Raw genomic sequence first — 22,025 nt, 5'->3', positions numbered from 1 at the left:
CTGCTTTCAACCAAGGTGTGCCAATGAACATTTGTCATTTCACTGTCAAATGAGAGAGAGAGGGAATTTTCTTTTCAGCAAAATGATAGACTTTTGCAGTATGGCTATTTATTCATCAACAACACCCAGGCTTATAAAAGTAGAATAAAGAATAGGTTAAATAAAGTGGAACAAAATTCTTGGGAGAAGTGTGGAGGGTCACAAAAGCTGCCTCTACTGACACATCATATTCATTCTCATTCTTCATTGCTGACACCCTGGTCTAGCTGGACTCCTTCTCCCCATGCTTGTTCTCAATTAAGCCTGCATCCTTTGCATCTTCCACTGGCTGTGGAGTTGTCAATCAACCTTAAACTAGCCAGCAAAAACATGAGACCAGCCAAAATCATTATTGGATGGTTTGAGGCTGATGGAAGGTTCAGATGTCCAGTTACATTGGTAGAAAGAAAGAGAAGATGGATGAGGAACAAGGTGACCCAACAAACAAGAAGGAAGGTTCTTTATTAAATTTCACATTTCTCTGGAGACCCATTAGAACAAAATTTCTGCAGAGAGCAGGAATTAGGAATCTATTGAAAGAAAGATATAGGTAATATGGGTTTCTTCCAATATTGCATCACTATTTGGAATTTTAAGGCATGAAGGAATAACTCAGAAGAGGGATTTATATCCTCATAATTTTCATTTGGTAGATAGAGTAAGGTTCTATCACTGACTTATTCTGCCATTTTGGGCAACTATTGCTGGATGTTTACAGCAATGATTCATGAAATACATCCTGGGTCCTTATTTTAAAGCTTCAACAGTAGTTCCTCAGTGATTGCTCCTATGGTTTCTCTCCTCCAAATAGAAGCTCAGTCAGAAGTTTAGCCATTCAGAAAGACTGGAACAGGGCAAGTTTTCTGTATGGGTAAAGCTCACCTTTTTTGGAACCACTGTTATCAGGGATCTCCCTGTTAGATTCTCTTTGGTATTGAATCCTTCAGGCCAGACAGATCCCAGTTCCTAGGTTCCAGTTCCCTTCCTATGTAGTCTTACCTTCGTTAAGTGTAGCTTTCCACCAGAGCCTCTGGTACAGATAATTAAATGCTTAGAAAAGAGAAAACATTGTCTCTCTCCCTCTTTCTTTAAAGACAGGGACCCCAGGCGTCCTCTTGTAATTTTTCCTTTTTCAGACATAGGCACCTGGATGAGGGAACCTATTAAAAGAAGAGAAATGCATTGTAATTCCTTTAGCATCATCCTGCCTACTCTGAGTCTATTTTTTATGGCAACCATATGGGATTAGGTTCTGAGAAAATGGCCATGGGAAAAAGAATTCTATCTTTGAGCAGAAGAAATTTTACTTTTATAATACCCTCAGTAGGAAGCTGAGAATCTCCCTGTACTTCCTTCAGATCTTCCCAGGAGAGTAATATATATTTAGAATGCCGTTTTATCTCAAAGTTCTGACTACTAGAAAGGGGTTACTAGCCTCTTAATTGATTAACACAATCTTCAAGGACAGTGTAAGAAAGGAGCAGAATCGGGTAAGAGAGCACAAGAGCAGAAGAATGCCCAGAAGGGTCACACAAAAAGAAGACCCTCTCACACAGGGAGTGCCTTTTGATTAAAAAAAAACAACAAAACAAACTTCTCATTCTTCCTGAAAAGATATGCCATGCATTTGAAATACCTTATTCATCGGTACAGGACAACCACACGTGAAGGAGAGGTGTAGGTCTGATCATGCCATGACCCTTAACATACTTTGGCTCCCTATTACCTCTATAATTAAATATAAATTCCTCTGTTTGGTATTTAATGTTCTTTGTAAAACTGAGTCTTTTCTACCTTCTCAATCTTATACTTGACACTCCTTCACACACTCTGTGATCTAGCTATACTGACCTTGTAGTTCTTTGGACACTCCTGTCTCTGTGACTTTGTACTTTGTCTCCCAGACTTGGAGTATTCTTTCTCTTTGCCACTCACTGCCTCTTGGTTTTCCTGATTTCTTTCAAGACTCAGCTCAAAGTCTACTCTTGTAGGGGGCTTTCCTATTTCCCTAGTTGCTAGTACATTCCACTCAGATTAAATTCCATCTACTCTGCATCTCTCTTATAGGTACTTAGTCATTTACACATCACTTCTCCTGTTAGAATGTAAGCTTCTTGAGGGCAGAGACTATTTTTGCTTCTCTTTGTATACTCTGGTATTTGGCAAAGTAGTGTCAGTATATAATAAACACTTAAATGTTTGCTTACTGACTGACAGAAGCAAGTGAGATTGAACTACTTGCCTTTCTTTGAAGATATCCCAGGCTTTTCTGTTTTTGGTCCTTATCCATGCTTCCTCTGCTTGAAATGGCCTCTTATTCTCCATCCCCAGCCCACTCCTCAGCCTTCAGGTTTACCTTTTTTTTTTTAAACCTTTACCCTCTGTTTTAGTATCAGTTCTAAGACAGAAGAGCAGAAAGGGCTAGGGAGTTTGGGTTAAGGGACTTGCCCAGGGTCACCCATGTAGGAAGTATCTGAGGCCAGATTTGAACCCAGGTTCTCCTGATTCCAGGTTTGGCTCCCTATCCACTGTGCTATTCAACTGCTCTAACTGGTTTTTATCTAAACAAAGTAATGTTGATAAAAAATCACTTAGCACATTGCTGGCCAGTGCCTGACACAGTGCCACCACAGATATGCTGATTCCCTTCCCTTCTTTTCCCTGCCCATCCTTTGCGACCGAGCTGAAATTCTATCTTCTCCACAAGGCCTTCCTTGATCACTGTAGTGAGAAGTGATTTCTCCCATCTCTGATTCCTACAGCAATTTGAGCTTCTTTTGGGTTCTTCTCATGAACTGCCATCGATTATAGTTCTCTTGGCCCATACGTTATCTTTGTAACCCTAATGTCTAATATGGTGATCTGCTAGCACAAAGTAAGTGCTGATAAATGTTTGGAGAATTGAACTGTGTGTGTATATATATACATATATATATGAGATAAATGTATCCTGATAATGCCAGTTATCTAGCCCTTGACGCTCTTCTGTCGTAGAGCTGTTACTAAGACCAAAACTAAGAGGTAAAAAAAAAAGTATAGAGCAATAGAAACATCCATCCAATGCAGCTGAGGAAGTCTCCAGGTGTAATGACTTTTTGTGCCACTGGATCCAGGCTTCCAATGCCGAGAGAGTGGGACTGTCTCTGTGCATCGACTTTTCCACATAAATCTTCATGCACAAGTGTCTTTATGCACAAAAATGCACAAAGACAATTGTCATCCTCGGTTATCGAGAGACTACTACTAATAGAAACATCTTCCTTCTCCCCGTTCTATAGTGTCTGATATATAGTAAGCACTTATTAATGTTCTCTCTATCTTTCTATTTATCTGTCCATCCATCTACCCACCCATCCATCCATACACCATCCATCTATCCATCCATCCATCCATCTATCTATCCATCCATCCATCCATCTATCTATCTATCTATCTATCTATCTATCTATCTATCTATCTATCTATCTATCCATCTATCTATCTCCATCTATCTATGTATCTATGTATATATCTATGTATCTATCTATGTATCCATCCATCCATCTATCCATTAATCTATCAATGTATCTATCATTTACCTATATATTATGTACCTATGTATTTATTATATAGATATTTAATATATGCATGGATCATTTATATATACATATGTATGTATATATCATCTCTCTCTCTCTCTCTCTCTCTCTCTCTCTGGAATCAAATTAGTGGCTAAGGATGAAGAAACACCAATAAATTCAGCTTCTGGTGCTACACAGAGTGCCTGCTGGCACAGAGTAAGTTCTCCAGGGTGGCAGGTGCCTCTCCCCAGGAAGCCCCTGCCCTGCCTACACATGATATTCTTGAGCATGTGGCAGAGGTGCATTCCCACCTCCACACATGCCCACCCCATCCTATCACTTCAGAACAAAGCCACTGGAGGCCAGCTTCCCCAGGGAGACAAGAGCAGGCTGGCTATAACTTTGCATAGACTATTTCCTATCTGACTGAGAAAGCAACAGGAAGGAAAAAATATAAATGAGAAATAGTAGCAGTGAGTATAATAGAGGGCAACTCACAGTGAGCTCTGCTGCCTGAGGTGGTTCTAAAAGGCTGTTGAAATATCTTGGCATGTGCCTTAAATACCACAGAATCTTGGACCTCTTGTAAAGTACTTGTTTTACACACAACCCTCTTGGGACATGGCCATGGATTAAAACCACTTTGGCCAGGTTGTCAACTTGCTGTTTACTGGAGAAGGGATTCTGGGAATAGCCCTGATCCTTAAACATGGGATTAACACCTTCAGTGTGAACTTCAGTCACCTCAGACTTAGAGAAAAGGATCTTTGTTCTGCTCTCTGGAGATACATCTTTGACACTGCTTCCCCCTTATTTTATTTTCTTTAAGAGATCTTAAAGATTTGAGTGGTTGGAAAAGCTACCCACCTCCTGTAAGAATAAAAAGCATAGACTAACATTGGTTTGATGATTAGGAGATATTTGTCTAAGCAAATGTCAGAAGAAATGGTCTAACAGCTATTTTTTATCTCTAGCGCCTAGGCTGTCTGGGATTGAATCTGTTACATGAAATTGATATCTTTTGTGTTAAAAAATCAAATAAACATGAAAGCTCCAGTGTTTACTATAACACACAATAGAGTAACTGAGGCCATCTGTATATAATTATGTTTACATCTGGAGAAAAGGAAACTGTGAAATGGTGTATATATATGTATATATATAGTACTGCATTTTTAGGCTTTATAGCACCCCATAATGATAGAAAAACATGAGAAGAGGCTTTGACGTATCGTGGAAAAACAAACTGGCAGTTTATCCACGTGATAGGAGCATGTCATATGTATACGTGTTATACCTTGTCTTACAAAAGTTTGGCTGGTATCCAGGAGAATTTCACACCCTTCTATGATCATTCTTTCAATTGCCAGGTTTTTCCGAATGTTCTCAGTTTCACTCACTTCATCGTGCATTATTCTTTAGAAACAGAAGAGAGAGCAGTCAACCAAAGGGTGTCCTCAATTTCTTGGGAGAACAAAACACCATGTTTTTGATCAGGCAAGACATGCAAATAGCAATAACCAAGCATCTTGGGAAGGTACAGTAGAAAGAATGCTGGATTTGGAGTCAAGGTCCCTGGGTTCAAATCTTATTGCTGCTGTTACCTTGGGACTCAGTTTCCTCATCTTTAAATCAGTGGTTGGACAAAGATGACCTTTGCTATAATTCTAAGACAATCTTGGAAAAAAGAGAATCATATATAGTGATGGGGAGAGAAATACACAGCTTTTTTTTTTTTTTCAAGAGAGAAGAGGCGGATTCCAGCAGAGTTGACTTCATGGCTATCAGTGTAGTAGTAGCGGAGGAGTATCAAGCTTAGCAAATATGTCCCCATCCTGCAGATGTCTCAATAACCTTCAAAGAAATATTTGAGACAGAGACTCTCTCAAAGTGACAGAGATATTAACATCAAAGAAACCTTGTATTGCTTTGCAAAATTATATGCAATAAATTTTCTTATCTCAATTCCCATTGTGATCAACTAGTTCAGACTTTCATTACCAAAGCAAAATTATTTACTTGATCTCTCTGCCATACAATCCTTTCCCTAATCTTACATATGACTGTCAGTCAAATTGTCCAGAGTTATTTTTAAAAGCAGTATTACCTCTGCCTTAATAATTTCAGTGGTTCATCTTTTCCAATACTATGAATCCATCCACCCTACAATGATACTATAATGCTGGGAATTCTGCCAGGTCCTTTCCTGAGTGTCTGCTTAAAGAAATGCAAATATTCTTAGAAAGGGTAATGTATTAAATCTTAAATAATGTGAATGGATGTTCGCTTTGGTCAAGTCATCTTTGCTCAAAATGGAGATGAAGAGGGCAATAGGAGTAAACCTAATGCTTGAGGTGGGAAAGGGAAAAAAAGAGGAAAGAATGAGAGAGATGAAGGTAAATAGAAGTCAGAGGTTGTTGAAGCTGGATAGAACTTTAGAAATCTAGTTCCAGTTCCCATTTCCCAGATGAGGAAACAGGCCTTGGGAGGTGAAATGATTTGTCCAAGATTCACTAATATTTCCTTGCTTCCTTGCTTCTTTCTTTCCTTCCTTGCTTCCTTCTTTCCTTCCTTGCTTCCTTCTTTTCTTCCTTCCTTCCTTCCTTCTTTCCTTCCTTCCTTCCTTCCTTCCTTCCTTCCTTCCTTCCTTCCTTCCTTCCTTCCTTCCTTCCTTCCTTCCTTCCTTCCTTCCTTCCTTCCTTCCTTCCTTCCTTCCTTCCTTCCTTCCTTCCTTCCTTCCTTCCTCTTACCTTCCATCTCATAATCAATACTGTATATTGGTTCCAAGGCAGAAGAGTGGTAAGGGCTAGGCAATGGGGGTGAAGTGAATAGCCCAGGGTCACACAGCTAGGAAATATCTGAGAACATATTCAAACCCAGGACTTTCTGTCTCTAGTCCAGTACTTGATCCACTGAACCACCTAGCTGTCCCACTAACACTATTTCTGCCACAACTTGGTCTGCCCCACAGTTTTACATGGATAATTTCTCTTTTCCTGTCTCTAAAATGTTATTCCTCCCTCCTCAATTACTGTTTCCCTCTATTCTTCAACAAAATCAAGAATATTTAACTTAAAGGATTTTAATTAAAATAGAAAAAGGTCCAGGTTGCCTCCTGGGCTGGTCGGAAAATGCCTGATAGAATGCAGAGGGTAGACCTATCTTGGGCCATATAATCAGCTCTGTACAAAATCCTGTCAAAGTTGATGTGTGAGGAGAGATCCATTTTCAGAAGCAAAATCCTCCTCGACCTGGTAGACGTTTGGGTTAGCTTATCTGCCAGATTTAATGGACTGTGGCGACGAATTAGAGATTCAGAAGTCTAAAGGATTCCCCGAGGGGAGCCAGGTAATTTGGTGCAGTCTCTTTGCTGCAGAGAGACGGAGCGATTGCATCAGAAATCCTGTGGCAAGAGGCTCGCTTTCGGCCCCGTTTCTTTCTGGAGCTTCTGACAAGGCAGTCGCCTCTGAAGCAGATTGATTTCGATTTCCCAGAGCTGACAGCTGCACAGCCTGGGGAGCTAGTCACAAACGTCAGTCATAGAGACAGATGCTGTAGTTGAAAATAGGTGCATGAGCACCCCTCCATTGACAGCTGCAGTTTCTTCTGTCCGCCACAAGGGGGCTTCCTCCAGCTGCTTTTCGCAGCTGCTGGAGGAAACAATGAGGACAAGTAACAGACTTTCTGGGGCTGGTGCTGGATTCCAAGTGGTCTGTAGAACCTCTGGGAATTGGTGGTTTCAGGGTCCCAGAAAATCTCTCCCTCTCTGTGTCCCCAAACTTCTCTCCCACCTGCTTAATGACGCCTGAAAATGTACATTAAACTGTATCAACCATTTATACTTAAGTGTAAATGAATTTAGCACAGAATCTTTGGAGCTGGAAACACCTTAGGGACCAATTAGTTCAACCCCCTCATTTGACAGATGAAGAAAATGAGACCTAGAAGGGAGGGAAAAGGTCGCACAACTCACTAATTTTTTCTTGATGAGAGGTTTTGATAGGGAGGCCATCTGACAAGGATGGGATTTATCATGGAGAGAGAGGGAATGTTCCTATGGGGGCAATTCAAGACTCTGGAAGACTGTATTCACTTTTTGATTTGGCCTTGGGCCAGCTCTGTAAGGAACTGCGTATGCACTAGGCTTAACAGAGACTATCTAACCTATATTGTTTGCGTGAAAAACTGCAGCCCCTTTTCTCCAGCAACTTCCCCCAAATGAGATCTTTCATATTACAGTTTCATAGATTCTGAGCTAGAAGAGATCTCAGGGACCATCTACTCCAAACCCTTATTTTTTCAGATGGAGACACTGAGGTCTAATAACTTTTCCCAAGTCACTCAGGTAGCAAGTGACAGAACTAGGATTTGAACAAACGTCCCAAGACTCCAAGTTCAGCAGAAGAGTTCAGAATCTTTCTACATCAAACTGAGTGGGGTATAATCAGTGTCTTCTAGTTTCTTTTAGCCTTTTCAGCCTTTGCCCCATACACCTTTTAGAGTAAGAATACTCCCCTCTCTGAAAACGAAACCTTTAGGTAGTCCACTTTAAATTTCAAAGACCTTGAGGGGCTGAGTGGTTTTCTGGAGACCAGGAGTCTCACAATTTAGTAATTCCCTTATTTCTTGAAGGTGTCAGAGAAAGTTCACGTTAACTTACTCACTGGTCTTCAAACCCTAGTCTGGGGGTCCGGGTTCTAATGACCAGAATCTGATGGGAACAAAGGATGGGAGGGAAGAGATGGGGAGGAAGGGTTTTGGGATGGCAAACTCTATAAACTAGTACTCTGAATTCAATGCTGCATCCAAAGCTGATGAGTGTCCCTCTGGCAAAAGAATAAACTGCTATGGTATACTTTGGCTTCTGAGCTCCGTGTACCTCTTTTAGGGGTGGGGTCCCCCATTTGAGACCCTGTCCTAAACAAAGCCATTTTTTTTCAGAAGATGGTTAAAAGCTTATGGTGTGAGGAATGGTTCAGTTTATTGTTTTTCTTGACTTTTAGACCCCATGGCAATCTTTAGTCTGGTGTAGCATGTTGAGTTGGGCATGGTGACTAATAATGAAAGGTTGTTAGTCAAGTTAGACTTTTTATTATTTGGAATAACACTTTCTGGCTGTGTGACCCTGAGCAAGTCACTTAATCCCAATGATCTTTCCTTTGTAATTCTTTTGTCTTATAATTGATACCAAGAGAGAAGGTAGAGATTTAAAAAAAGAAAAGAAAAATGGTGCATCATGAGCTGGCAGAGTATTTCATTGGATATCTTTCATGGAGACAAATTTGGAGGGTGGCATCACCAATTCTTAGGGTGAGATGTGGCCTCTGAGGCCATGTAGTCTATTCTGCTCCTGTATAGAAACCCCTCTTGGAGTGCCCCTCACAACTCTGTTTGAAGACCTCAAGGGAAGGGAAACCCATTACCTCCCTAGGCAGCCTGTTCTGCTTTTGGTCAGCTCTAATTATTAGGAAGTGTTGCCTTTCAATGAACTTAAATCTGCTTTTCTCTTACTCCCACCCATTTATTCTAGTTCCACCTGCTCAGGCTAAGCAGAGCACATCTAATACTTGGTCCACATGTTCAATTGTTTCAGTTGTGTTTGATTGTTCATGGCCCCATTCAAGGTTTTCTTGGCAAAGATACTGGAGTGGTTTGTAACTTCATTTTCCAGGTCATTTTAAAGATGAGGATATTGAGAAAAACAGGGTAAAATGACTTGGCCAGGGTCACAAAGCCAGTAAGTGTCTGAGGATAATTCCAAGGCCAATGCTCTGTCCTCTTTGCCACCTAGTTTGTTCATAAGGCAGGATGTCAAATACTTGAAGTTATGTCTTCTCTTTTGCAGAATAAACTTTCCCAGTTCTTGAAGCTGGTACTAGAATGGCATGATCTCCAGTCTCTTTTCTACCTGGTTTGCCTTCTTTGGATTTTCTCCAGTTTGTCAAGGTTTTTCTTAACCAAATGGGGTACTGAAGCTCCCAAACACCTCTTAGTTTTTGAGGGTAGATTCACCTTTTGTGAATAGTCAAAGGCAATTTGGGGATATGCCTGATGAATAATTTAAGTCAGAGGTGTTAAATGTGTTTGTCCGCCAGCCTGCATCACTCCTCAGTGTGGCCCCAATCCGATTAAAATGGAATTGGATGATATTTAACAAAATAAGTAAAAATACAATCAAACAAAGATAATACATTTGAAAACTAAATTGATAGGCAGCCTTTGGGCTTACCTAGTAGCCCTTGTTTCTTTTTGGGTTTTTAAACACTGATATAGGTGGTAAAGTTAGGAAATGCCATTTTGAATTGAAAACAATGGCAGTATGGTGTGGTGGTTGTAGAGCTAAAATTATAGATCTAGTCTCTAGTCTCTAAAGATGGATAACTCTTAAGATAATGAAACTCTAAGGGGAGTAGTAAGGTGGCACAGTAGATAGAGTACCAAGCTTGGAGATAGGAATATTCACATTCTTGAGTTCAATTCTGGCTTCAGACACTTACTAGCTAAGTGAACCTGAGCAAACCACTTAAGCCTGTTTGCCTCAATCTCCTTATGTATAAAATAAGAAGAAAATGGCAAACCATTTCAGTATCTTTGTCAGGAAACCTCAAACGGGGTCATAAAAAGTAGGGCATGTCTGAAAACTGACTGAACAACTACAAAGGGGAGATAATCTGTATAGTGGAAAGAACCTGGGAATCTAAAGACTTGGAGTCTGCTCCCAATTTTGCTATTAACTTGCAATTTTAACTTGCCATTAACTTGTAGACCTCAAAGGAAGCCCTTTATAGGATCTACAACAGGAGAAACCCAAGGTCATTTTGTTCAATAGCATCCTTTAACAGGTAAAAAAAGCTGAGTTCATAGAGGTTAAAAGATTTGCCCAAGTTTATAAAAGTAGCCCATGGTCCAGCCATAATTTGAATTCAGATCCTTTGAATCAAAGTTCATTGTTCTTCCCATAAGGTCATACCGTACTTCATTTTTGTGGGTCTCGATGTAAAACGAGGTTAGATTATACAATCTCAAAGCTTCCTCCTAAAATTCTTTCCTAATAAAATTCTGTGGTTTTTTTTTCTTATGTGCTGTCAAAACTAACTCTAAGGACATTTCTCAAATAAGAGTTTGGGAAATGGTTAGAATTACAGTGGCACTGTTGGAATGAGTATCTGGATTCCCAGGGAAACAATTTTGAAGGACAGCATTCATTTGGAAGTGTAAGATTTTTAAAACTGGAAAAATGGAGGTTAAGAAAAATGAAGTGACTTGCTCTTCTTTTCTAGTGAGTGATATAATTATATGCTGGAGGAGAAAGTAATTTTTGCTTATTGGTATGTGTGTAATGTGTTCAACTTAATGGAAGCAATGTGGCATGAGGTGATGGATCTGGAGTTAGGAGACTAGTTAACATCTTACCTTTGGTATTTACTAGCTCTCTGACTGTTAGGTAAAGCTCTAACCTGCCTGAGCCTTAGTTTCCTTACTTGTGAAGTGCTGGTAATAATATATAATCTAGCTTATAGAATTGTGAAGAGATGGTTCTGCAAACTCCTCTAAAGAATGAGATAAGTGTAAGTTATTACTATTTCCTGGAAAATTCTTCAGTTTGCCTAACAAAGAAATACATGAGCCTTATTCTCCTCATACTAAAAAGGAAGATAAATGGTAATTTGGGGACAATATCCTAGGAAGAGGTACATTTATTTTCCACTTTCTTGTAATAGCCATCACTCCACTCCCTTCTTTTCACTCCTCAATTTGATCCCAAGCTTTTCCAATAAAACATCTGAACTCAATGTGCTTGCTTTTTCTTTCTTTCTCTCTTTCTTTCTTTCTTTCTTTCTTTCTTTCTTTCTTTCTTTCTTTCTTTCTTTCTTTCTTTCTTTCTTTCTTTCTTTCTTTCTTTCTTTCTTTCTTTCTTTCTTTCTTTCTTTCTTTCTTTCTTTCTTTCTTTCTTTCTTTCTTTCTTTCTTTCTTTCTTTCTTTCTTTCTTTTGATTAACTCCATCACCACCTTTTTTTAGACCCTTAACTTCCATTTTAGAATCAATACTATGTATTGGTTCCAAGGCAAAAGAGTGGTAAAGACTTGGCAATGAGGATTAAGTGACTTGCTCAGGGTTACAGGGCTAGGAAGGCCAAATTTGAATCCAGGACCTCTCATCTCTACATCTGTCTCTCAACCCACTGTGCTACCTAGCCCTACCTTGTCCCTTTCTTTCAAAGAACTGAAACTTTTTGACCAACATTTCCTAGTTGTGAGATCCTGGTCAAGTCACTTAATTTCTCTGATTTTAACTTTACTCTCCTCAGCTGTAAAATGGAGATACCTTACTAGGTTATTGTTGGTATCAAATGAAATACATTTTTTTAACCAGCATTTATTAAGCATGTACTATGTACCAGGCACTTTGCTAAGGGCTGTTGTTATCTTATAATGTATGAAACATACTTTGAAAATCCATGTGTCAGTTATTATTATTAATGCTATTTTTTGATGGTGATGACTCACCAAATTCCTCCTATGATGCTTCTTTGTTGCCTAAAGGTTCTGAATCCTAATCCTGAAATAGTTGGTTGGCAGAGCATAATCTCCAGCAGGGTCTCCCAAATTCCAAAGATCTTGTGACTGGATATGAGCCCATTGTCCAAGGACCCTCTGAGCCAAATTAAAGGGGGATCAGCATCAGAGGCTGAGTTACCAAGTGATTAGCTATTTTGGTCACAGCCCTTCCCAAAGATCAAAGATTATCTTCTGTGAAATAAAGGACTCCAGATCTATACTGGAGGAGAAAAGTAGCCGCGTGGATGAAGCCACAGCTCTTTCAAAGGTTTAAAGAAGTAACAATAAAACAACAATTTGTCGAGATTTTTTTTTCTCTCTCTCTCATCTAATGTCTTCTTATGCCTTATATTATTATTGAGGAGGGAGGAAGAGATGTAATAGTTATTATTACTACTTCCCTCTGACAATAATATAGAAAATGAACATAGTTATGGGTTGGCAATCAGGAGACCCATTTACTGTTCTGGGCTTTGTCACCAGTCAGCTAATCAGTCTAGTTGTGACTTTAGGCAAATTAATTTCACTCCCGGGGCATCAATTCTCATCTTTGAAATAAGGGAGTTGGATTAGAACCCCTCTAAGACTCATCCCAGTTCTACCATTTCTGTGCTTCTAAGTAGTGATATGCCAAGGTCATGCAGTTAAAAATGGGAAGAACTGTGGCTTCCTCAAAGAACTACATTAATGAGGCCACGGTTGACAATTTGATTCTTGGTTGGGCCAATTCAATGATCTCTGTTTAAAGTCCACAGATCATAACCCTAATCCTAATGAGCCATCCTACCAGTGTATGACTTGTAGAAAATGAGGCAGGGTGAGGAAGAGAGCATGGGTACTCTGGGATTTAATGGTAATTTTATCCTAGCTGAAGAAATTTTGTCCACCAGAAGGATCATGGCCTGTGTGGACATTGAGGGAAAAAAAGCAAGTAAACTGAGAAGTAAAATTTTTTTAGTGTCTGTGCATGTAGGAAAAGGATATCTTGTCACTGTGGGGAAAGAGTACTTCATAATGGAGTCGGGATAACTCTTGAGGTTCTACAAGACTAGTTGAAATTTTCTTCACAAATACCTGACTGCTTTGCTCGGATTCACATTCATAAAACAACTTTCTTTTTTCTGATTCCATTTCCTGTGTACCTTAATTTAATAAAGGAGTACCTTCGATAGTAGTCACAAGTATTCTGTCCATAGGGAAGCAATTTTTCCCTCACACATCATTCACTGCAAGTCTCCCTGTTATAGACAGTTGTTCCTCACTTTGTCCCAAGGGTTTTAAAACCCACTATCATGGGTTTAAAAAAAATATACCTATATCTTCTTCTGTGTTGCAGTGTTACACTTATAGCAGCACACTATTGGCTGATGGGATGAAAGGCAACCAACCATAGTGTTGTGTTCTATATCCTGGATGCTGATTGGCTCAGTGACCATAGGTTAATAAGAGTGTGGAAAAGGTTTATAAGAGACTGGGAAGGGTTTATAAAGGCTTAAAATCTATATAAATAATAAAATAAATATAATGCCACTACTCCGATTTTCAGCTATTGTGGAGGTCTCTGGAATGTAATTCCTGCCATTTCTAGCCAAACTGACCTATTTATTTCCCCACCTCCCATCCACCAAGATATGATATTCCATCTCCTGCCTCTTGGCCTTTATACTTGCCATTTTTTTGTATGTAAAATATTCCCCTTCATTACCTCCAACCTGGAGAATCCCTAGCTTTTTTAAGACTGAGTTTCTGTGCCAACTCCTATATAAGATCTTTCCTGATCTCTCCAGTTGCTAGCATGCTTGATAAGCAGCCTTTATCAAATTACCATGCATTTATTTTATACATATTTTGTATGTATTTCCTTCAGCAGAACACAAGGTCTGATAGCAGGGACTGTTTTCATTTTTTGACCTTTTCATGAGCTCCTTTGTTTTGCATAGGGCCTCCTGGTACATTCTATTGTTTGGTTGTTATATCTGATTCTTTGCAATCTTATTTGGAGTTTTCTTGGCAAAGATACTGGAGTGATTTGCCATCTTCTTCTCCAGCTCTTTTTAAAGGTGAGGAAACTCAGACAGACAGAATTAAGCGACTTGACCGGAATCACACAACTAGTAAATGTCTGAGGTCATATTTGAATTCAGATATTCCTGGTTCTCTATCCACTAAGCCACCTAATTGCCTCTCCTGGTACATAGATGTTTAATAAATGCTTGTTGAAATGAATGGGATCCACCATTATTATTTAATTGGCCCTTAGCTTTTATCTTGGAATCGATTCCAACTATTGGTTCCTAGGCAGAAGAGTGGTAAGGGCTAGGTGATTGGGGTTAAATGATTTGCTCTGGGTCATGTAGCTAGGAAGTGTCTGAGACCAAATAGGAAAACAGAACTTTCCATTTTTAGACTGGGATTTCTATCCACTGAGCCACTTAGTTGCCCCTGGAATTGTTTTATACATGATTCTGGACAATTTTGGTGAATTTCAGAACTGATTTTCTGAGTTTATAAGCCTGCCTTGATTTCTTCTACATAAAATATAAAGTTATAAACCATAAAGGCATTTAGTAAATACTGATTGATTCACAGAATCGGTATCTTCTAGGCCAAAGAATCTTAATTTTTTAAAAAAATTTTTATTGTTTTTATTTGTGTGTACTGGATCATTTGGGCAGTCTGGTGAAGCCTACCCTGTTTCTCTCAAGATATGTCTTATGTCTTTTAAATGCATCAAATAAAATACGTACAAAGGAAACCAGTTATATTAAAACACAGTTATCAAAATGTTAAAGCAAATAAGTTCTTGGACCTCAGATTAAGAACCCCCATCTATGGAATACAGTAAAATAAGTGTAAAATGCTCCTTACCTGGATAATTCCTCTAGTTTTGATTTTGCATAATCCAAACTGTTGCGTTCTACATGTTCATGAGGAGTGTGTGCCAGAAGCTCATGTAATGTCAGAATATACCTAGGGATCTAGAGAGAGTAGATAGTCAAAAAAGGATGCACTAGCCACAGGGCAATCACAGTCACATTAGTAGAGGCTCTAAAAGGCTTCAGAGAAGAGTCATCAGGTGGAATCAAAAAATCACAGATTCATTTGAGGTAGCAGAAATATTGGAGGTCACTGAGCACATCTTCCCACCAATTTCAGCAATCTCCTCTATGGCATCCTCAAGAGGTGGTTGTCTAGCTTGAATACTTCAAGTGATGGAAGAGATTACTATATATCAGAGAAGATGTTTCACAATTGCACAACTATAACTGTGAGAAGGAAATTGGCCCAGAATTTGCTCTCAAGAGCAATTCTCTATTTGAGTCCTTTTCTAAATCCAGAATAAAACATGTTACCAGGAGAAGGGACTGGAAAACACACACACACAACACACACACACACACACACACACATTTACCTGACAAGGAGAGAAACGGAGACCATTCTATTGGCAGTCTCTAAAAGGTTTGTTTTCTTTATTTGGAACTCAGGGAGCATTTACTCATAGAAACAAGGTTATCATTTATGTAAATATTATACTTTTGTAATGAAAATGAGCAGAAAACAATTCTGGTAATTAAAGCAGGAAACTTATAAAGACTGTATAGGACATGGGGAAAAGCAGATTTAAAGAGAGGAAGAGGAGTAGGTAGAAGATGACCTTTTTGGAGTCTTGAGAGCAGGGGTTTTTGAAATTATTTTTGCTCATGTCCCAGTATTCTCTGCTGTGAAAAAGCATGGTACACTGAATAAATGTTTTAATGTGGCAATTCTATGGAAGTCAAGAGATTTGTGGTATTTCTGTTCGGTAAGGGCAGCTATTTTTGTTGAGTTGTTTGCCAGTTCAAAATCTCTGTGCCATTTTGAGATTAGTACATATATGTAATAATCAAGTTTTGTGTGTTTTGTTAATGCTGTAATCATACTATGTATTCTGGGTAAGTAAAATTTTTATTAAACAAAATTTATTGTGGGTTAAAATTTATTTGAAACAATGATAATTTTAAAAATGTGTAGTAACATAACATTTAAATTTTGCAGCACATTCATAGCATACTAACATACTGAGGCATATATTATGAGAAACATTGATCTACAGCAAGCTCCTAGGTGCTTTCAATGGTTTTTAGAGGTTTGTGGCATTTTCTTGGCATTATGTCTAATGTGACTTGATAAATTATGAATTTCAGAGAGAGGAGAGGAAACATTACATTATATATGTAGAGAGAAGATAGACAAAAAGAGAAGAGAGAGAGGGAGGGAGAGATAGAGAATATCAGAGGGGAAAGGGAGAGGAGGGGAGAGAAAGAGAGAGAGAGAGAGAGAGAGAGAGAGAGAGAGAGAGAGAGAGAGAGAGAGAGAGAGAGAGAGAGAGAGAGAGAGAGAGAGAAAAGGAGAAATGGAAAGATGCAATGGAGAGAGAGCCTTTACATTTGCACCATCTGGTAACATCTGGAGTGAGTTTGGGTAAGATCAGGCGCTTGGGTTGGGTAACTGGAACAGGGGTAGCATGCAGCTAGCTATTTGTATGCACGTTTCAAGTACAGGTATGGTGTTCATCACTCAGGGAGTCCCTACTATAACACAATTAGATATAGGAATATTTAATTAGATTTGTCACCAATCCTGTCCTGATAAACATTTATTCATTCAGCATCCTTTACATTCTGGGCTTTAGGGGTACAAAGATAAATAAGCCCTATATTACAGAAGTATGACTGCTCTATGACATTTTTTTCCCTTTAAGGACAATCCCTTATTATACATCCTAAAGGAGTACATTACCTGAAACATAGGATAAGTGAGAAAGGTCTCCAGAGTTCTCTCTTCACAGTCTGGCTTTGCCTCATAATGCTTGAGGAGTTTGTCAAAATCCCTGTTCTGTTTGCAGTGAGCTAGGATCTGCAAGCTGTATTGATGGTTTCTCACAAACTCCTGGTAGATATTCAGCATAGGCAGCAGTATGTCAAATAGGTCAGCTGGAAGAAATAGGTAGAATAAAACTCATGATTTCGTTCAGTTGTTCTCTATTCTGAGCATTTATCTTTTATTTTTATATTCTGGGACTGGCCAAGATTTCCCATTTATTTTATGTGGGGGCTCCTTATGGAATTAGAGCTTTGAACTTTAGCCCTGAAAATATCTTTCTCTCCATGACCAAATAAATCACATTCTTCTTCAGAACCTCCAAATTAAAAGCAAGTTTTAACCACAGTATTTAAAAGCACAAAGGGAATTTGGTTATCAGTCAGTGTACTGATCCTTAATGTGTGGTTTAGGGACCATTGAAGGTCCCTGAGACTCTTTCAGGGGGTCTGTGACATCAGAACTATTTTCATAAAAATTCTATGGTGTTTTAATTTCTAACATGGTAAATAGCAGTAGATATAATTTAAATAAACAGAAGCTTTTTTGGGGGGTCACCAATAACTTTTTAGAGTGTAAAGAGGTCCTGAGACTTAAAACTATGATCCAGTGCAATCTTCATATTTTACTGATGAGCAAACTAAGACCCAGAGAGAAGAAATGATTTGTCCACGGTCCCACAGAAAGTTGGTGGATGGTCCAGGAATAGGATCCAGATTTCTTACTTCCACTCCAGGGTTCCTTTTATTGTACCTCTTGGGTAACCTCTTACAAGATTTCGTGGCCCTTTATCTGTCCACGTAGTTTATACATTTTGTTTCACTTACATATAGACCATCAAGTTGAATGTATTTTGGCCCACTTCACTTAGGGTATCCACCTACATTTCTGTTGTTGGTTTCTGTTCTGTGCTTGGGATGACCACCTACTACATAGCAACTAGTCTCTCTTAGAAGGAACTTCTTGCATTCTGACTCTACTTCAGATCCTACTGAGACCTCCCTCCTCCCCTCCTCCCCCCATGACTATCTGAGGGAATCAGATCTCTTACTGCAATCTCACTGTCACAGAACTGAAGAATTAGAAGGGATCTTGGAGCACTGAATCAAACCTATCTCCAAAAGGAATCTCTGTTACCATATAGCTGAGAATCAGGTCATTCATGTTCTGTTTGAAGGTCCCCAGGAAGAAGAGCCCACCAACTCTCATGGCAGCCCATGCTGTTGTTGAATAGTTCTGATTCTTAGTGAGTTTTTCCTAAAGCCAAGCCTAAGTTATGACCTCCTTGTAACTTTGACTCCTTGCTTCTGCTTCTGTCCTTTGGGACCAAACAGAACAAGTCTAATTACTCTTCCACAAGCCCCCCCTTCATATAACTGAAGACAGCTTTCATGTACCTTCTCATTGGTCTTATAGTCCTGGGCCTTCTCATCTCTAGGCCCAAAATACTCAGTTTCTTCCATCAATTCTCATATGGCATGGAATTAAGTCCCGTTGCTGTCCTGATTGCCCTCCTCTGAAAGTTCTACAGCTTCTCAGTATCCTTCTTAAACTATGGTTCCCAGAACACCAAACAACCCTTCAGATGAGGTCTGATAAGGGCAGAATACAGTAGAGACTGTTGCTTTGAAGGCAGCCCTTTCATGTCTTTCATGCCTTTCATGTCTTTCAAGGCAGCCCAAGATCACATTAGCTTTTCTGGCTGCCACATCACATTATTGACTCATACTGGTCTTGCAGTCCACGAAAACCGCCAGATCTTTTCTAAACTCCTGCTTCTCACTTAACCTGTTTATAGCTTTTGAATACCTGAAACTCCATATAATCTACCTCTCTAGAATTCTTGTGAAATGGATTTAAAACCCTGCCTAAGTTTTTGCTTAGTTCTTTCCCCAAAGTTTTGTTGGGAGGTGGGGTAGGAGGAAGTTCTGTTCTGGCATGAGTTTGAACCTGCAACTTCAAGCTCTGAAAAAGAAGGCAACTTTTATCAGAGAAAGCTTGCCAAGGTAGCGGGTTGCCAGGGACAACCTCAACTTCTCAAAGAAGTGCTATTGTATGTAATACTCAAGCAACATCTGGCTAGTACCTAGTCTTTAGTTCTCCAGGAGAAGCTCTTTCTTCTTTTAGAAAGAAAATAACCCTCTGTTTGGGGAAAAAAGACATCTCAGTACTTCCAAATTTTCTAAGTATGAAGATGTTTTGTGGTATTCCTTGTAGGTGGGAAGGGAAAAAAAAGAATAGCCTGACACAAAAGGTAATACCATAGGTGAAGAGCCTGTAGGGACCTTAGAGGTCAAATAGTCCCACTCCCTCATTTTATATATTAGGAAACTGAGCCCTGAGGTTAACTAACTTGCCTAATGAAAGACATGGAATAGGTAAATGCAGGCAGGATTTGAATTTAGGTCCTCTAACTCCAGAGCAAATGCTCTTCTCCTGTACCAGATATCCTTCTATTCCTTCTGTCCCTACCACTAACCTGGAGGTTTCTTCCCCATGCAAGTCCAGAGAGGGCGAGACTGGAAACACAAGTCGAACAAGAGAGTTCAAAGCAGTCAGAAACCTTCTTGGGAACCCACAATCTTCACTTTGAGAAGATACAAGGAGGTTTGGTACTAAAATGGCCAGATGTTCTGGAACTATTAGCCTGCCTCTTCTTCTATGTCATCCTCTCTAATAGCACAAATGTGGCTCATTAGATTGTGGTGGCATGGCTAGTGATATGTTTTAGCCATGCTACCACAATACATTTAATTAAAGAGGAACCTTTGTTCTTCTATTCTGCACAGACAATTTCTAAGGACATGGGACTTCTCAGATGTTTGCTGCCTTGGGACTGAGCTCACTGATCGATGGACCTTTTCCTGTTTCTAATAACTACAGACTTTGGTTCCCATCCATCTGTTTTGGCTCTCAGTCTTTGCCTCTTTGGGGATGTCCAAAAAGTTCCACCTTTCTAAACTAGTATGTTGTTGTATAGGCATAAAGTGTGGTTCAGTGAACAGAATACTGGGTTTAGGGTCAAAAGAAATGGGTTTAAAAGTCTCAGTTCCATTGTTTACTACCCATATGACCTTTTCAAAAAAACCCCTCATCTTCTGCCTTTGAATCAATACTAACTATTGTTTCCAAGGCAGAAGAGTGGTCAGGGCTAGGCAATGGGGGTTAAGTGACTTGTCCAGGTTCACACAGCTAGGAAGTGGCTGAGGCCAGATTTGAACCATGGACTTCCCATCTCTAAGCCTGGTTCTCTATCCACTGAGTCACCTAGCTGCCCCTACCACTATGATCTTGAAGCTTATTTTACCTTACCCGTTTTTAATTTCCTCATCTATAAAATAAGGGTGGTGGTAGAGTGAGGTAGACTGGGTATCTCTGAGATTATTTCAGGCCTCTTGATTCTACCTAGTCCTGTTTTTAGCTGCCTGTGAATTCCTGAAGGCAAGAACATCTCTTCTGTAGTTTAGACTATACTCCAAACCTCTAGCAGAGGGATATATGCACATCATGGCCACTCATCTTCTTGCTCATTTCCTATTTTGGAATTTTCTTTTCTTTTTCAAGAAACTCCAAATATTTCACTGGAAAAGGGTTTAGGCTTGAATTAGCTTTATACAAAAAAAAGTGTAATCACTTTAAACTAACCGTTGAATTAAGAACAACAATAAAGCCTCCCAAACCTCACTGGGGTAATTTGCTTGGTATTAAAAACTAACTCATCTCAGCCATGAGTCCAGATGATGCATCAGAACATTTACTAGAGGGAATTCTACTTGGTGGCATGTGTAATCATGCGAGGTGAAAGCCAGTCTGGGCCTCAAAGATAGGCCAATAGGTCCTCTAAAATGTGGCCTTTAATGAAGGATGCCATTAAATTAGACAAATGCCCAATTTCCAAGTGTTCATCATTACTCACCAAGCACTAATGTTGGCCAGCTGGATATCCGGGCTTTGAGGCCTTGGTAAAAAATCTGATGCAAAAACATGATTGTTTCACTGAAAAATAAAGCATATGGTTAAGGTGGGTTTTTGTTGGGAGGAGAGTAAAGCAAAAACATATTTTTATATCCTTTGATAAGATCCCTGGAACACAACAAAGGAAAAATATTATATTTATAATATATAATATTAATATAACAATATTTTTAATTAAATTAAATTTTAATTAATATAATGAAATATAAAATTATATATATAATACATATATTTTCCCTTGTCTTTCAGGGGAATCTGTAGGGGAAAGTTAGCTAGAGAAGGGCAGTTTTTATTGTCTTCTTTTGTTTGGGAAGGAAAGACAGAACAACAAACATGCCTTGTGATTACCTTTGTGTCTAAAAGAACTTATTTCATCTTTCCTAAACTATTCCAGTGGAACATTTATTTTCATTTTCTATTACCCAAAATGCACCATAGTGTTTATTGTTGGATGTTCATAAATCTCTGAAGTGGAGAACATATTCATCATTTGTACCATCCTCTATCCCCTGACAACCCCCCTATCCCAATTGAATACATGCTTCCTCCTTCTGCTCCCCATGCATTATTGTCATTTTTCAGTTGTGTCTGATTTTTCGACTACATTTAGGATTTTCTTCGCAAAGATACTGAAGTAGTTTGCTATTTCCTTCTCCAGTTCATTTTACAGATGAGGAAACCGAGGCAGGCAGGGCTAAGTGATTTGCCCAGGGTCACACAGCTAGTGTCTGAGTTCAGATTTGAACTCACAAAGACAAGGCAGCTGTTGCAAGAACAAGAACTTATGCTTGTTGCACCATGTACCCAGCTTGCCCTTCCTGTATATAAGTTGCTGTGCAAAGGTAACAGGAAAGAATTTATGGGGTGGCTGCTATTTAATATCCATTGCTTCTCATTTGATTTCTTTAAATCTGAGTGTGTGTTAATTTGTATGAATAATTTATGCATCCTCAGAACCAATGTTTACTTAATCTCATCTATAAAGGGGGAAAAGAAATAACAGCAGTGTCTTTTCTAAGCACTTGAAGG

At 39.2% G+C, this 22,025-nt stretch overlaps 1 protein-coding gene across 1 annotated transcript in view; it reads right to left on the bottom strand.

Moving 5' to 3' along the window:
* The window catches only part of RASGRF1 (Ras protein specific guanine nucleotide releasing factor 1), a 215,860-nt gene that overhangs the window by 84,360 nt on the left and 109,475 nt on the right, over window positions 1-22,025 (bottom strand). The window contains exons 6-10 of the mRNA XM_001368395.4: window positions 20,938-21,017; window positions 16,941-17,134; window positions 15,027-15,136; window positions 4,897-5,015; window positions 1,039-1,199 (exon numbers count right to left, since the gene is read on the bottom strand). Coding sequence (XP_001368432.2) covers window positions 1,039-1,199; window positions 4,897-5,015; window positions 15,027-15,136; window positions 16,941-17,134; window positions 20,938-21,017 — 664 coding nt within the window. The remainder of the gene's footprint in view (window positions 1-1,038; window positions 1,200-4,896; window positions 5,016-15,026; window positions 15,137-16,940; window positions 17,135-20,937; window positions 21,018-22,025) is intronic.

Source organism: Monodelphis domestica, chromosome 1 (assembly GCF_027887165.1).
Source record: "Monodelphis domestica isolate mMonDom1 chromosome 1, mMonDom1.pri, whole genome shotgun sequence".
Lineage (NCBI taxonomy): Eukaryota > Metazoa > Chordata > Mammalia > Didelphimorphia > Didelphidae > Monodelphis > Monodelphis domestica.
Note: the sequence above shows the minus strand (reverse complement) of the source record. Positions and strands in the feature narration are given on the sequence as shown.